The sequence below is a fragment of the Podarcis pityusensis genome (genome assembly GCF_964106645.2).
Source record: "Podarcis pityusensis genome assembly, chromosome: 15".
In the NCBI taxonomy this organism is placed as follows: Eukaryota; Metazoa; Chordata; class Lepidosauria; order Squamata; family Lacertidae; genus Podarcis; species Podarcis pityusensis.
The window spans coordinates 13,116,459-13,133,978 of NC_138040.1; the positions used below are offsets into that span (position 1 = coordinate 13,116,459).

Sequence of the window (17,520 nt, forward strand, 5' to 3'; positions counted from 1 at the left end):
AAGTAGGTGGAGCAAGGAATGCAAATATTAGCTCTGTACAGCAGGCTAGTTCCTACGCCAGGCATAGGCAAACTCGGCCCTCCAGATGTTTTGGGACGACAACTCCATCATCCCTGCCCACTGGGCCTGTTAGCTAGGGATGATGGGAGTTGTAGTCCCAAAATATCTGGAGGGCCGAGTTTGCCTATGCCTGACCTATGCACACCCACTCCTCTCTAGCCTCCCACCAGACAAGCAAGAGGCATAGTTAGAGTTGGAAGGCACATCCCAGCAGGGGAGAACACTCAAGGAGGGTGTGAGAGATGGGATGATAAGGGGTGTGGCTTGGAGAGGGTCTCAAGGGCCGCACAGAGAGGCCTGGAGGGCCACATTTGATCTCCAGGCCTGAAGTGCCCCATCCCTGGTTTGGCTGGCAGGTGGAAAAAGGGAGACATGATAGTGGTCTTCAAATATCTGAAAAGCTGCCATGTAGAAGATGGAGCCGAGCAAATGTTGTCCCCATCTTCAAAAAGGGGGGGAAAGGAAGACCCAGGTAACTACAGACCAGAGAGCTTGACATCGATACCAGGGAAGGTCCTTGAGCAGATAATTCAACAGTCGGTCTGTGAGCATTTAGAAGAGGATGCTGTGATTACTAAGACCCAGCACGGGTTTCTCAAAAATAAGTCATGCCAGACCAATCTGATTTCTTTCTTTTTTTGATGGAATTACAAACTTGGTGGATCAGGGAAATGCTGTGGACATAGTGTATCTTGATTTCAGTAAGGCTTTTGACAAAGTCCCCCATGATGTTCTTGTGAGGAAGCTGGTAAAATGTGGGTTGAATGAGGTAACTGTAAGATGGATTTGTAGCTGGTTGACTGACCGAACCCAAAGAGTACTCATTAATGGTTCCTCGTCATCCTGTAAAAAAGTGGCAAGTGAGGTACCGCAGGGTTCTGTCCAGGGCCCGTTGTTGTTCAACGTCTTTATAAATGACCTGGATGAAGGAACCGAGGGGATGCTCATCAAATCTGCAGATGCCACCAAACTATTCTATTATTGGGTACGGTTGCTCCAGAAGGCAGGACTTAGGATCAAGGAGTGGAGATTGCGTTAAATGGTGGATTGCATTAATAAATACACAGTGTTTTACCTAATGTACACATTTCTGCAAGGCAGTTTCCCTTAATATAATGCATTTCATTTCAAAATTCAAAGAAGTGCAAATTTCAAAGGATGGCTGTGTCTCAGTTCACATATTGCTTCAGAAAGGGGCAAATTAAGTAGGTTTCCCTTTCAACACAAACCAATTCCTCCCACGTCCCAAACCAAAGTTAGTCAAGTTATGTCAGCGCTTCAGATAGATATTCCCACAATTGCTTCTCTCACCCCCTAACTGTAAAACTGCAGTAGTAACAACAGCAGCAGCATTAATAACAATACATTAAATAGCTATCTGTTTGCTTCCTTTTCACAGCCCCCCAAAATGGCTGCCAGAGGAGTTTGCCTCACTCTGTCTAACGGCAGAGCCGGCTGTGTGAATTTCATTTATCAGTTCACCATAAAAGTATTTTTCAACCGCCCTTTGTTAACAGCACACCCCATCCATCCAAAAGGGAGAGCCAACCCACCGCAGCATCTGAAATGGAGACTCGATGGGACTCTATCGTCGGCCGCCGCACTATCCGTGGTGAGATGTGAGTGGAAGGGCCCGTGGCGTAAGGACCGAAGCCTGCGGCATCTGAAGAAGCCAAGTAGTTCCCTGCGGGCTTTTCCTGAAGGGAGTACTTCCGGCCAGAGAGGATGGGTCTTGCTGGAGCCCTCTTTGGGGCAAGCAACTCGTGAGCCCCATCTAGTTCTTCGGATGTTCCCGAATCAACACCAACCCCATTCCTTTGGTTGTTGGCAGCCATCTTGGAGAACGAAACGTCATTCTCTGCTATGGTTCCTTGACCGTTTTGGTCGGCGGCATCAGGGCCAACGGCAACGTGGATCGCCGCGACTCTCTCAGCGAGCTCCGTCTGGGTGTCTTTGCAACAGACATCGGGGATTTGGACCGCTGTCTCGGCTGCGGAATCCCCCATCCTCGATTCGTGGCTTTCCGTGTTCTTAGATGACGACAACGGAGAGTGCTGGAGCAGTGTGGCTCATGGGAAGCATCTGAGGTGGAGACCCTGCCGCATGGACACCTGGAAAGTATCACAAAAAGTCTTGGTCAAGCCTGCGTAGTTGTAACTAAGTAAGATCATAAGAAGAGCTTGCAGGATCAGGCCAGTGGCCCATCTAGTCCAGCATCCTGTTCTCACAGGGGCCAAGCAGATGCCTGTGGGAAACCAGCAAGCAGGATTTGAACACAAGAGCCCTCTCCTATGCCGTGGTTTCCAGCCACTGTGAATGTCACCAGACCCCGAGGGCAGCATCCTGATACTAACAAACAAAGAAATTTGTTTTTAAAAGTATATGTGATTACGCTGCAATAGGAATAATTATTGCAAATACAGAAACCAATATCTGTATCTTTTCTGTCTGCATGTTTAAATTTAATGGTATTTTCCCTCATTATGTCCTTATTCCTTCCATGTCGTTGAATTAATAATAGTTTTTAAAAACAAATAAATAATAAATTCTTCATCAGTTTGAGATTTAAAAAAAATGAATTTCTTCAATGTATATTAATGCTGTTTAATATGCACATTTTTGCAAAGCACTTTCCCCTTTCTGAATACTATTTTCAATGATATGTGTTGTGTATATTTGTGTTCTTATATTGTAAACCACCCTGTGATCCTTGATGAAGGGTAGTATAAAAAGAATAAGAATAAGAATATGCATTTTTATGTACATTTCACCCACATATAGGTATTTTTTAAAAACACATTACTTGACTGGAAAACTGTGGTGCAAAATTCACCAAAGTGTGTATATCTAAAGATGGCTGTGTATTGGTTCTTAGACTATTTTGGAAACTGCAAATTTCATAGATTTGCCTTTAAGTGGGTGGATTCGCCTTTAAATGTGAGCTGAATCATACTTCATACTCCCATCCATCCTACACCCAATCAACCATGTTCCCTGGACAGTTCACATGTTGAAAAACCCTAAAACACAGTCAAAAACAGAAACCAGAGCAGCTTGGAGGCCAGCATGACACTAGATCAAAACCATTGGAAACCTGTCAACTGCGCAGTGATATGCAAGCAAATGACAAGAACGCAGGGCAAGGCATGGAAAGGCAAAGAACTGTTCGATCAGTGTTGCAGAGTGTCTGAAGCCCAAACAGGCCTCTTATTGCAAAGGATTCACACACAACCAGCATCCTCCCCTGTTTCATCATTTCCTCCATTCCTTCTGCTTTGATTTAGAAATAGCGTGGCCACTTCATTCCAACACGAAAAGCAGAAGCGTCCTTGCACCATGTCTGCCAAAATGCTTCCCCTTCTTTCTTCAGCATCTACGCCGTACAGTGGTACCTCTGGATGCGAACGGGATCTGTTCCGGAGCCCCGTTCGCATCCTGAAGTGAACGCAACCTGCGTCTGCGTGTCGCAATCCGCTACTTCTGTGCATGCGCGTGATGTTATTTTGAGCGTCTGCGCATGCGCGAGCAGCGAAACCCGGAAGTAACGCGCTACATTACTTCCGGGTCGCCATGGAGAGCAACCCGAAAATATTCATCCCGAAGCTACTTCAACCCGAGGTATGACTGTACATTTAAAGAGCTGTGAGTGGCAGCTTCGCCCAAAGGATTCTGGGAGTTGTAGTTTGTTAAGGGTGCTGAGGGTTGCCAGGAGACCCCCATTCCCCTCACAGAGCTACAGTTTCCAGAATGGCTTAACAGTCGATCCCTCTTCCCAGGGAACTCTGGGAGTTGTGGCTTTGGGAAGGCAATAGGTCCACTGTAAGAATTCTCAAACTTCAGCTCCCAGGATTCTTTGGTGGAAGCCATGAATGTTTGAGGGAAGACCCTCAAGCCAAGGGCCTTTGGCCACCGTCCCCCACTAGGTCCAGCTCTGAACTTTTGCTACATGTTTTTCCCTGGCTGGGATGATGGGTGCCTCTTGGGGTCTGCAGTGTCCCAAGTTGGGAACCACTGAAATAGAGGGTGCCTTCACAGGGAAGACCTCTGGCCACCCCCCATCTTTCACCCAACTCAGGGAAGCTGGAAGTGTGTCACAATATGGACTGGAGGAGAGAAGGACTCTTGTTAAAACTTGCTCCTGTGCCCTTTTCCCTGAGGCAAACAGGGCCAGTGGAAATTTTCCCTGTCTGGAGAGGCTATCAGCCAACGGAGGGTGAAGCACGTAGCCTTTTGTTTACTGTCGGAATATCGTAACAAAAAAACAAAACAAAACAAAACAATGGACAAGGGACGAAGCAAGAAGATGCAAATTAAGGATACCCACGCTGAACCAGTTTGGAGAGAATAACAGTTGGTTCTAGCCAACTCCTTCAGGAAGGCACATCAAGACCAACCCTACCAAAATGGGCCTTGATTACAACCACTCATTAAAAAAAAACAAAAAACCATTTCAATAAAATGACATCAAATAAAATTATACCCAAACCGCAGAAACAGTGCAGCGTAGTGGTTAGGGTCTTGGGCACAACAAACGTTTTGGGACAACGTCGCTACTACCCGCCTTCTCCGCCTTTATCTTTCAGTTCTTGCACGATTCCCCCTTGAAAACAGCCGGAAAGAACTGTATGCCGGGATACCGCCCCAAATTTCCCTTTACTCCAGCCATTTTTCAGCTCCCAGAATCCTTTGAGGGAAAGCAGGACTGTTAAACGTGGCATGAAAGTGCTTTAAGCGTACAGTATGAATGCGGCCACAGTCTCAAAAGAGTTTGTTTTTGCTGGAACAATATCCTCTAATTCTAGTTGTGTAAGAGGGCAGCAAAGGAATGGCAGGGGGTGGCAGGGTATTTTACTGGTTTTTGTAAGACATGCCCCCTCTCCAACCCTAACAATACATTTCCTTTCTCACAGGGAAGGAGCTGTCTGCTGATGTTTGGGCACCTGGCCAAAAGGAAATGAAATTGTTTCAAATAAAACTCATGTTCCCCTTGGAGATCCCCGGTCATAACTGTCCGCGATTCATCTCCTTCCCTGCAGAGCATCTGCTGAAAAGAACCCCAGCGTGGCAGTAAAATCTGCCCCATGCTATTTCAGGAAAAGGCAGTTAGTTTATTGCCATTTTCCTTTGTAGTGCTGAGCAGCTGCCTTTTTAAAAGCATATGCGACACACAACTGCTGCTCAACGGCAAAATGAAAGATCTGCATGCAACAGAGGTTAAGGATAGAGGGGAAATTTGGTTCGGTTTGTGTTTTGATGCCAGCCTTCCGCATTCCTACTTCCTGAAGCAAGACCCAGAAACCAAATGCAGCCCTCCGAATCTTGCACTTCTCTGAATTTCAGGAGGTGGTTCTTAAAACAAAAATAAACAAAAACTAGTAGTAGGGGAAAGTGTGCATAAATATGCATTTTAGGGAAATCTGTTAGGCAGAGTTCAAGGCCTCTTAGTGTTCGAAGTCCGAAAAGACCCCCAAATACTTGAAAGGCAGCCACCTTCCCCACAGACCCTCCCGGGTGTTAAGATCAGCAGAGGGGGCCTTCTTGGTAGTTCCACCTCTCTCAGAAGTTCAGGGGGGCTGGCCCAGGAGAGGGCCTTCTCTGTGGCAGCCCCTAAGATATATTAATTAATTAATTATTATTATTATTATTATTATTATTATTATTATTATTATTATTAATACCCCGCCCATCTGGCTGGGCTTCCCCACTCTGGGCGGCTTCCAACAAAATATTTTAAAATACAGTAATGCATCAAACATTAAAAGCTTCCCTAAACAGGGAATAGAGAGATAGAGAGTTGGCACCCTGTTCTTCTTGCTAAATCAGGTATCCAGCTCAGATAGTGCAGGCATGCTTTTCCTCTGAGAACGTGACTCTACTTTTATGCAAGCGTAGAGTTAAGGCGAGTGAATGCCTCTATATAAGCCTGGGGACTCCACCTAAACATCACAACAGTGCAGTTATTGAAGAAATCCACAAAGCCAACCTAATTTGATTGAGGATGGACCACTGGCACCAAAACCATGGTTCACCTCAGGCTAAAAAAAAGCCGGGTGCATCTTGCGACGTATTTGCTTCCCCTCAGGTCTCTGGGAAAGGCATGCAAAATGGAGATCTTGGCTTTGATTGCAGGGGCGTAGCAGGAGGAGTAACGTTACGTGGCAACCTTATCTAGGCTCTGCTGGCCGGCATTTCCTCTAACTGGGTTGAATCCCTCTCCCTTGCATTATTTATGGCAAGCTTAGGGGCAGATCAAAGGAGTACTGATCCGAAAGGCATCATAGCAGGAAGAGAGGAGGCGCCATAAAAGGAATACCACTGCCATCTTCCCAGGACATCAAGGAATTTGTTTCTCTCGTCAGAAATCTCTCAGTGATATAGCTAAACCCCTTGCCCTGACCTACGATGGGAGAGAGAAAAATAGTTGTTGTTTTTTAATGGTAGCCATTCATCTTTTTGAGTTCCATCAGTACGCACATGAGAGAAGCCTTTGGGAAACCTACAAGCAGGATTCAAGCACCAGAGCCCTCTCCCCTCCTGCATTGCAGGAATCACAGCTAAAGAATCCCTGACAGATGTCTATCTACCGTATTTTTCGCTCCATAAGACGCACCTGACCATAAGATGCACCTAGTTTTTAGAGGAGGAAAACAAGAAAAAAAAAATATTTTGAACGAAACAGTGGATGTATGATTTTTGTGGTTCATGCTGTGGCCACAGACATGATATGTGATTTGACGGTGAGTTTGGGGTAGCCCAATGCAAAAATCCTGAGAATCCATGTGAATCCGTGCTTTGTAACAACGTTTTTGCGGCATTGTGGCCCCACAAAACAGTGGATGCATGATTTTTTTTGGTGCAGGCTGTAGCCATGGACATGCTATGTGATCTGATGGTGAATTTGGGGTGACCCAATGCAAAAATCCTGAGGATCCATGTGCTTTTACCTCCCCGCTCCCAGGCAGCCTCCTTTATCGCTAGCGTCCCTTATCTCCCTCCTGATCGCTTGCCGATCAGCTGCTCAGCAGCTTCGTTTCAACACCCCCTTCCCTCTTTCTTTTAAAAAAAGCATGATCTGCTTTTCACTCCTGGGCAATTCGGCTCCAGGGACCATGCATTTGCTGCATAAGACACAAAGACATTTCCCCTTACTTTCTAGGAGGAAAAAAGTGTGTCTTATGGAGCGAAAAATACGGTAAGTGCTATTGAATTCAACAGGGGATGAGGACTGTAGCTCTGGTCGCTCTCATTCTTTCATGCTACTTCCTGGGGCACAACTGTCGCTGGATCAGGACCTGGTGTGCAAGGTACCCTGCTTTCTCTATCATTTCTACGGCCCACATTAGTGGTGGTTGAATAGCTGAAGCAGACCAGCCTACTCTAGCCATACAGCAAGGTTTGCATTTAAAAATCTGTTCCGAAGCACTCCAGGGCTCCGAAAGAACAATTTCATCCCAAAGTCAAGAGCGATCACAATAATCACTTGCTTTCTGCATTATTATAGCCAGTTTGGGAAGTTCAAAACAATGGGGGAGGGGAAGGAGACAGGAAGAAAGGAAAGGGAGCCCATGGATGTATGTATTATACTTTATCTTCCAGCTTCTAATTACACAATGACACGCATTTGCATAATCAGACACAATTACCCTAATTGCACATATAAGCAACAATCAGACAAAAATTACCCAAGGAGCGGGGGAAAGGCGGTCGGGAGGCTAATTTAAAATAACAAAATATGTTCAGGAAAAGTGAAAGCTGCAATGCTAACCTCGTGGGGCCAAGAGGTCTGACTCACAAGACACCCAACCACAACACCGGTTCTCTGCCACTAGTTAAGCCCGAGATCTGAAATGACACTAGTCCTCATGAAAATAGCACAATAGCTGCTGTTCACAACCCTGTGCCCAGAAGCCACTGGGATAAGGCGAGAGCTGGTGGAAAGTTAGGAGGCAAAATTAATTCAGCTACCTGCAGTTTGTTTGTTTATAGAAGTAAAGGCAATTCTCGTTTTGCTGGGGCTCATGTAAAGCTTTTGGCTTCATTTTGTCCTTTGAGTGAAGTTTTTAGGTCACTTCTGATTTAGGCACTATGCGGGTATCAACTGGATGTTTGTCAGTTGGGAGTTTCCAGTATTTATATACTGCTATCTAATAATAATAGAGGGACGCGGGTGGCGCTGTGGGTTAAACCACAGAGCCTAGGAATTGCCGATCAGAAGGTCGGCGGTTCGAATCCCCGCGACGGGATGAGCTCCCGTTGCTTGGTCCCTGCTCCTGCCAACCTAGCAGTTCAAAAGCACGTCAAAGTGCAAGTAGATAAATAGGCACCGCTCCGGCGGGAAGGTAAACGGCATTTCCGTGCTCTGCTCTGGTTCGCCAGAAGCAGCTTAGTCATGCTGGCCACATGACCCGGAAGCTGTACGCCGGCTCCCTCGGCCAATAAAGCGAGATGAGCGCCGCAACCCCAGAGTCGGCAACAACTGGACCTAATGGTCAGGGGTCCCTTTACCTTTACCTATCAAATAATAATAATAATAATAATAATAATAATTTTATTATTTATACCTTGCCTATCTCACATTTATGGGAACCATAAAGAGTTTGCCAACATTTGTTTGTACATAGACATAGATGCAAAAGGCAATCAATAAATTAATAATAATAATAATTCCAGCCAGCGCTTATTAGAGTGCTGGTGTGTGTGGGTGTGCTCATGGGTAACTGTTGCTTATAAATAGCGAAGTCAGAACACAGAGAATCCTTGATTTGTCTTGCCGCATTACCTGTGCCCCAGAGATGGGAGTATGTGACAATTCTGATTTCTATCAGTTTCTCTTTTTTCCATTCATACATTCAGTTCTCCACATTTCCACACCAGCTTGTGGATTATTATTATTATCATTAAATCCTTGTGATGATTCGTCAGCATTTTACTGAGGATTTAGCTTAATAAACACTTCTGCAATTTTTCTTAACGTACTGGATGATTTTCTGCTATTTTTGTAGTAGTATATTAATGCATTTCCATGCACATCTCATCTTAATATATGCATTTTGGTGTAAGTTACTGAACTGTAAATTCAGAGGAGTGTGATTTGTTGTTGTTGTTGTAAATAATTTTACTCCTTTTTATAGTACATACATACAGAGAGAGAAACAGCAGTCCAAGAGCCAGTACAATCAAGTCAGGGAGCATGGTCTCTACAATACTAGTAAACTTCCAAAAGAGAGAAACAGCAAAACATTAAAGCAGTGTTGGCCAAACTTGGCCCTCCAGCTGTTTTGGGACTACAATTCCCATCATCCCTGACCACTGGCCCTGCCAGCTAGGGATGATGGGAGTTGTAGTCCACCAACAGCTGGAGGGCCAAGTTTGGCCAACACTGCATTAAAGCAATCAGCAAGCAGAAAAACCAAAAACTGAGCACCAGTAATATCTCTGCTATCCAGAAAATAGGATTTGCAGGCAGAGGTCAAGTTTCAGAAAACTAAAGAAGGAAAAACAGAGAAAAAAACTCAAACATGATACTAGCACTTCAGTTCTTGCCCCAGCCAGATCCATTTAAACGCTGGAATGGCAACAGATCCATCTGTTGCATCCTTTATATACATAAAGAGAATACCAAAGAGAATGTGCCTTTTTTACTTTGACCTTGGACAATTTTCAAGTAATTTTTTTCTAAAATAGCTGTCTCCCAGACTTTCGAATACCTTGGTTTTATCCTCTTTGTAAAGCGCTCTGAGGGCTTTTTCTAACAATCAAGCAGAGCGAATAACTTTTACGAGACGAATAAAATAAATCAGCGTTCAAAGGTCTACCCCTCCAGAATCTGGCCCTTCCACCAATATTGCCAGTTCCTTTCAGGACAGCGAATTTCTAAAGATGGCTGTGGTTCAGTTTGTTGTTTCCTTCCCCCATGAAAATGCGAACAAGGCGGCTTCACGATGATACGCGAACCGAATTTAATTTCTTCCCACTTCCGCACTGCAGCTAGCCGGGGATCTTGCAGGCCCCCCAGGTGCTTCTGGAGGAACGATAATATGATTCTCCCTCGGGTTATTAATGGTTCTAAAAACCCACCAGGAGTGGGAAGAAATTGGAGGGCAGAGAGGGAGAGAGAGAGAGAGGCGACAATGCAAGAAAGTTGACAGTGCTTGCTGCTGACAGAAGCCAGGCGCTTGAAGTACTTACGGACTCCCGGGTGATGGCGAAGTTGTCATTGCTATGGCAACAGATTGCTTACATTCATTCTTGGGGAGGATATAAAAAGAGAAGAAGATGAGTGACACAGGAAGAGAGAAGAGGTTTTGGGGAAAATGTAATGGCTTTGTGCCAGAGGGAATGATCCGAAGGAAGCTAAAGGCATCCGAGAGGAAGAGGGATTTTGTTAGCAGAGGCCCCACCACGCTAGGCGTCTTGTAGGCCATGGCAATAACGCATGGGTAGAGTACCTTTTGGACAAAACCTCCCGACATTTTCGTCCCCAAAATTGGAGTGTCAGGAAGGGTGCGGCGCCTTCAGGTCCGGCGCTTGTCAGCAAGGTCACACACCAGAGTGCCTTCTGGTTTGGCGGTTTGGCGCAATGGCTCACGCCAGAGTGCCAGACCAAAAAAAAATGGGACCTTCTGGGATCCAAACAGAGCCTGGGATTGGCTTCTTTGATCCAGGGTGTCCTGCTTAAAATGGGACACTTGCGGGGTATGGTATACTCCATGCTCTGGGAATTTCCAGACAGGGATATTGCTATGTGAGGCTGCCCTTGAATACGACTGAGGAAAACCAACTGGTCCAAAATGCAGCAGCCAGATTACTGCCTGGGGTTCTGTGTAGATCTCACATAAATCCCGTTTCAAAGCAGCCGGACTGGCTGCCAATTCGTTTCTGGGCCCTCACGCTGGTGTTTAAAGCCCTAAAAGACTTCGGCCCCCAATAATTGAAAGCCAGCCTCCTTCCCTAGAGACTCTGTTGGGTGCTGAGATTGGTAGAGGGGGCCTTCTTGGTAGCTCAGAGTCTTGCAGGGGTGGCAGCCCAGGAGAGGGCCTTCTCTGTGGTGGCCCCTAAACTGTGGCCCAACCTCCCCAGAGAAGTGCATTGGGTACCTTCATTATACAGATTTCAGAAGATGCTGAAGACGCACCTCTTTACCCTGGCTTCCAACACTTGAGGTGTATATTAGGGTGAAGGGTGGGTAATAGAAGTAAATAAATAACAAAACACTGTCGCTTCCCCCAAAAGCGCTTTTTCCAGGGCGAGACTACGGTGCAAGATTATGGTACCCAAAATGGCTGCCGTGCTCTCACGCAAATTAAAAAAAGGGGGGAATGTCCCAGTTTTCCTGGGACAGTTGAGGGGTTTGCCATTTTGTACAAAGAAAAGGATAGAGGATTAAAAAGCACGAAGAGTTCTGCTGGATCAGGCACAGTTATAAATGCCTGATGCAATTACATTTTTGAAAAAAGAATTGACTAAATCAAGGTTTCCAGAAAGGATTTGTAACTATTTGCAGCTTTCTGTGTAGCCCCTCATAGCAAGTAGGAGGCAAACACAAAAACAAACACCAGGCCCTATTAACTGCGTTTTACATTAACGATGTGCAGAAATTATTCGGCTCCATCTGGAGCCCATCAGCCCCTCCCTGGGCAAACGGAGGGGGTTTTTCCTTCAGGTGCGCAGTCAGCTTGTCAAAGCAACACAAATTAGGCCTACGGAGTGAGCAGCAAAACATCTGCTCCCCACCAGCAAATTTTGCATATTTAACATTTTCTCCGCCATGTTCATTTCAGTTACACAACAGACGCAAGCTGTCCTGACCGGCACAGTTATCTCTCTCTCTCTCTCTCTCTCTCTCTCTCTCTCTCTCTCTCTCTCCCTTAATCCCCCCAACCACAAAATAATTCAAGGGTGAGAGGCAAGAGATGACAGTGGAAGGAGACAGACGTATTACAGTCACCTGCTCATTGGGGAAGCAATCTAAACCTCATGGTCAGCATAAGTAAGGCTGCAGCATCTGCGACTTTTCAGTTCTGAGAAAAGGCAAGTAAGAGGCAATATGACAGAAGTTTATAACAATAGCACGGAATGGAGACAGTGGATGGAGAAAAGTTTTTCTCTCTCTCTCGTAGCACCAGAACTTGTGGAACTCCAATGATAGTTGGAAGATTCAGGGCAGAGAAAAGAAAGTACATCTTCACGTAGTGCATATGGCACTTATTCCGATAGTGGGTGGCGCTGTGGGTTAAACCACAGAGCCTAGGACTTGCCGATCAGAAGGTCCGCGGTTCAAATCCCCGCGACGGGGTGAGCTCCCATTGCTCGGTCCCTGCTCCTGCCAACCTAACAGTTCAAAAGCACGTCAAAGTGCAAGTAGATAAATAGGTACCACTCTGGTGGGAAGGTAAATGGCGTTTCCGTGTGCTGCTCTGGTTCGTCAGAAGCAGCTTAGTCATGCTGGCCACATGAGCTGGAAGCTGTACGCCGGCTGCCTCAGCCAATAAAGCGAGATGAGCGCCGCAACCCCCGAGTCGGTCACAACTGGACCTAATGGTCAGGGGTCCCTTTACCTTTACCTATTCCGATAGAAGGCAGGGACAGCTACAAACTTGGAGAGGACAAATACACAGAGAAGGCTATTGCAGACCCTCCATAGGTAATTAAAAGCCCTAACCCTCCAAGTGTCCCTATTTTCCAGACAATCCCGGATTTACAGAAGCAGCCCCTGTTTCTGATTTGATCCCAGAATGTCCCGCTTTTCCTTAGGACGTCCCTATTTTCATCGGAGAAATGCTGGAGGGTATGGAGTTATGCGACCCACGAGCCAAGGAGGAAAGTAACTATACAACCTTCAGAAGATGTCTGAAGGCAGCCCTGTATAGGGAAGTTTTAAAAATGATTAATGTTGTATTATGTTTTTATATATGTTGGAAGCAGCACAGAGTGGCTGGGGCAATCCAGTCAGACGGGTGTGGTATAAATAATAACATTATTATTATTATTATTATTATTATTATTATTACTGAAAAGGAAGTCCCTATTTTCATCGGAGAAATGTTGGAGGGTATTCTACTGATGGCTACTAGCCATGATGGCTAAACAATTTCCCCTAATATAACTCAATTTGCATGTTATTTTTTGCTAATACAGTATATGCATTTTTGTGTACAATCCTTGGTTGGAGAACTCCACTGCAAAATTTGAAGAAATGCAAATTTCAAAGGATGGATGTGTTTGGATTCACTTATTGGTTTGGAAACTGCAGATTAGGTGGATTCACTTTTAAACATGAAACAAATCCGATTTGTCCCTAGACAACCACAATCTTATCCTGACATTCCAACCACTAGACCACATTACATCTATTGCTGGAATTAAACTTTCCCTACAGTCAGAAGGATCAAGTTGGCAAGACGCTTTAGACATCGCACATCCCTTCCTCCGATGCAGCACACACCTCGAAAACCACATCCAATTAGTCTCCAACACAATATACTCTCTTTTGGTGCCAGCCTCCACTGTCTGCTACTCTTGCATTAGGGAATTCAAAGTCCCTTTGCAAGATTACATCTTCTGCACTTCAAACTTGAAGAACACTATGGGGAAAATGCGGGAAACCAGAGAGACCAAGCTCCCGGGAGACATGCGGTGCAGTTTCCAAGGGGAGAGGATGCAACCTGTCAAATCCTGTTCATTCTGAGAGTGCCAGGAAAAAGGGTGGGAGAAGAATGCAAAAGGCCAAATGCGTGTCTGGAGGATGCCTTGCAAACTTTAAAGTAAGGTTACAGGGAACCAGACAGAGGGCCTTCTCGGTAGTGGCGCCTACCCTGTGGAACACCCTCCCTTCAGATGTGAAGGAAATAAGCAGCTATCCTATCTTTACAAGACATCTGAAGGCAGCCCTGTTTAGGGAAGCTTTTAATATTTAATGCTGCACTGTTTTTAACATTTGATTGGGAGCCCCCCAGAGTGGCTGGGGAAACCCAGCCAGATGGCCGGGGTATAAATAATAAATTATTATTATTATTATTAAGCAGTTCAGAAGGGAGCGGGCCAGGTTGCCAACTGGGACCTGGAAGAACAAGGATGGCGAAAAAGAAGGATACATTCTCTTCTGGGCAGCCGGCAGTGGGAGCAGTCGGAGGCAAAAGCCAGCAGAGCAATAAATTCAGATTTTACATGTATGTAGTAGGCTACTTTCTGTACAGACAGACACACAAACACACACAGTCAATTATACCTTTCTAACCCAGGCAATGAAGAGGCATTATCAGAGCTCAAGGACACAGTCCAGGCAGGGAAAAATATTTGGCGTATGAAGCAAGGCCACTGATGTGTGTGACCTGGGGAGGATTCTGAGGGCCTAATAAAGAGGATTGAAGGGCCACATTCAGGCTTTGGGCCTGAGCTGCTCTCCATCCCCTTCCATTATCCCTAGCCACTGGCCAGGCTAGTGGGGCCTGATGCTGTGGGAATTAGACTTTAGTTCCCATTTGGTGGAAGTATGCGGAAGACAGCCCTGGGTCGTTTGACCCTCCCGTTATCTTTCCCTCCTATAAAAACTACGCAAGTCGCTCTCGTTTAAAGTTTAAGGAACAAATTGCTTAGTGTACTTGCAGTTGCGGACTGAACATATACACAACGCAGGTTGTATATGTTAAGTTGTGGGTGAACATATCAGACGATACAGCGATTCTTCAGACAGCTCTTGTTTATTCACAGGCCAGAACAGAACTGAACTGAAGGGTTCAGCCAGCCTGCTTATATAGAGCTCCACTACAACGCAACAGTAACAACTTTCTGTAACTATCCAATCACTGAACATCACTTTCAATCCCTTATTTGCATATGTGGACCTGAGTGAAAACTATCTACAGTATCCCCCTGCTGGCCCAGGGTGAGAACCTCAGTACATAACAGTCTACCTAGATTAAACTGTGACAGACGACCTAACATTTACAGGCAGACTGGTGCTCTTACTCTGAGGCAGACAGCAGCACAATGCAACACACCTGCTGCTCTCATTTTGACTCGCAAGTTGGTTAAGAACTGAACCACAGAGGGCATGGCACCACAGCCCTTCTACAGCCCTTACATATGCATTTTGGATGCTAATATCCCACAGATCGGAGCCAAGCAACAGCTAGAGGAGAGCCAGGGGTTTGCCACCCCCGTTCCACAATGTCTACCACCACATATCTGCCTTTGGTGTTGAGTGCTTGGAAGATTTTAAAAAACGTTTGACGTTTTATTACGGTTTTTTTATATGTGTTGGAAGCTGCCCAGAGTGGCTGGGGTAACCCAGCCAGATGGGCGGGATATAAATAATAAAGAGATGTTACTACCCATCCTGAGGCTCAGATCCCCAGGTGCAGGGATGCCAGCGGATGGTGCTGAGCAAATCAGCACACTCACATACATGGGTGGGCAATTTAGTGCCCAGGAATATCTTCTGGGGCGATGACAGCTTTGCCCCACGTGCTGAAAACCTGGATTAGATTGTAGATTCTTCCACCAGAATCCGCAGTGCATCTTTCTGCATCCAGGCTACATGCAAACAGATGGGAGCTTTTTCTCCTGGGTGTCCTTGCCGCCTTGCTCACCCTCCTCTTAATGCCAAGGGAACTCCTACTACCCACCCAGCCGCCCTTTGTTTGCAACCCCCTCAAACTGTTTCAATTCTGCAAGCTTCAGCCAGAGCTCTTTATTCCTCCAGCTCTATAAACAATTATTGTCTCTTGAAAATGTTCTAATCATCTAGAAGCACAAAGAACAAATTCCTCTTGCAAATAAATCACTTTCTGCAAAAGGCTTCGGAATAGGGGGAGGGATAGGAGGGCCAAAAATATCTTCATTTTGGAAAGAAATATCTGCAGTGCCTCCCACACTGTATTTGCTAAGTTGTGTTACTTAAATCCTGCAAATTTAACTTTTAGTTCTCTGAAGGCATACTGGGAAATCCGGGCTGGGGAGCATCTTCGGCCTTTCACATGAGGCCAAATTTGCATTAATGTAGTATAAAAGCAGAGTTGAAAGTATCTGTACAATAACGTATTGAATACACACAGATTTTCAAGACCAGTCCCAGAAAATCTGGGATAACCATGGAGCAGAATGGAGCCTAAAAGGGAGTGCAGCCAGATGAAAAAGAGAAGAGGGGCTCTTTGCACCTTTAGTTAACACCTCTCTTCCAAGTAACTATTAAAGGTACAAGAGCCCCTTTTCCATCAGCTTTGGGTGGCCTTTTGTTTTACTTGACAGGGGACTGTTCTCTATTTGGAGCAGGCATCCCCAAACTCGGCCCTCCAGCTGTTTTGGGACTACAACTCCCATCATCCCTAGCTAACAGGACCAGTGGTCAAGGATGATGGGAATTGTAGTCCCAAAACAGCTGGAGGGCCAAGTTTGGGGATGCCTAATTTGAAGGCACCCTCTATTTGAAGGGCTATTCTGACCAAGTCTAGTTTAAAGATGAAGAAGCACTGAAGCCACTTTTATGCAGATCTCTGTCCTCTTGTTTGGTAGTGTGTAAGGAGTCACCTGGGACGCGGGTGGCGCTGTGGGTTAAACCACTGAGCCTTGGGCTTGCCGATCAGAAGGTCGGTGGTTCGAATCCCCGCGACGGGGTGAGCTCCCGTTGCTCAGGCCCTACTCCTGCCAACCTAGCAGTTCAAAAGCACGTCAAAGTGCAAGTAGATAAATAGGTACCGCTCCAGCGGGAAGGTAAACGGCATTTCCATGTGCAGCTCTGGTTCGCCAGAAGCAGCTTAGTCATGCTGGCCACATGACCCGGAAGCTGTATGCCGGCTCCCTCGGCCAAGAAAGCGAGATGAGCGCCACAACCCCAGAGTTGGTCACGACTGGACCTAATGGTCAGGGGTCCCTTTACCTTTACCTTTAAGGAGTCACCTGACGCACAGGCTTTATACTCCAGAGCTTAGCCAAAGTGGTGCCCTGTTGCTACAACTCACATGATCTCTGGCCTTGCTGGATTGGGCTGCTGGAAGTAAGAGGTCCAATGTCAACCCCAGGTCACCACATTGCCTAACTCTAATGGGAGTGGGGGAGAAATAGCCAAGATCAGTTTCTGATTGGCTGCATGATCTCAAAAAAGGTCATTTTGCCGGCAACCATCTGCAAAAATGATGTTTATTAGCAACAAGTGTTCACATTGTGTGTGTGTGTGTTTTGCCCAGTGGATGTTAACAATCAAAAGCAGCAAAGCTTCTTTACGTCTCGCAGGACCCAGGTGACTCTGCTGAGATTAGCCGTTACCGCATTTAGTTCTATAAAGGGTTTATCTTAGCCCTGCTAATCAAAGCTGGGTGCTCTCCCAGGCAGAACGCCTGAGCGCGATGCAAAGAGAGCCATCAAAATGCTAATTTGCGCTGACTAGGCCTGCCACAGTCTCAGCGGTCAAGGCCGCCTCGTGCCCAGCTCAATCGAAAGAGATCAGGCTGGCCCAGCTAATGA

The 17,520-nt window shown here is 46.0% G+C and overlaps 1 protein-coding gene across 2 annotated transcripts in view; it reads right to left on the bottom strand.

Annotated features, from left to right (window-relative positions):
* CAMKK1 (calcium/calmodulin dependent protein kinase kinase 1) overlaps nucleotides 1–17,520 on the bottom strand; it is an 81,298-nt gene that overhangs the window by 46,453 nt on the left and 17,325 nt on the right. For both annotated transcript variants that reach the window (XM_080983040.1, XM_080983039.1), the window contains exon 2: nucleotides 1,614–2,171. In XM_080983040.1, coding sequence (XP_080839166.1) covers nucleotides 1,614–2,066 — 453 coding nt within the window. In that variant the 5' untranslated portion in view covers nucleotides 2,067–2,171. The remainder of the gene's footprint in view (nucleotides 1–1,613; nucleotides 2,172–17,520) is intronic.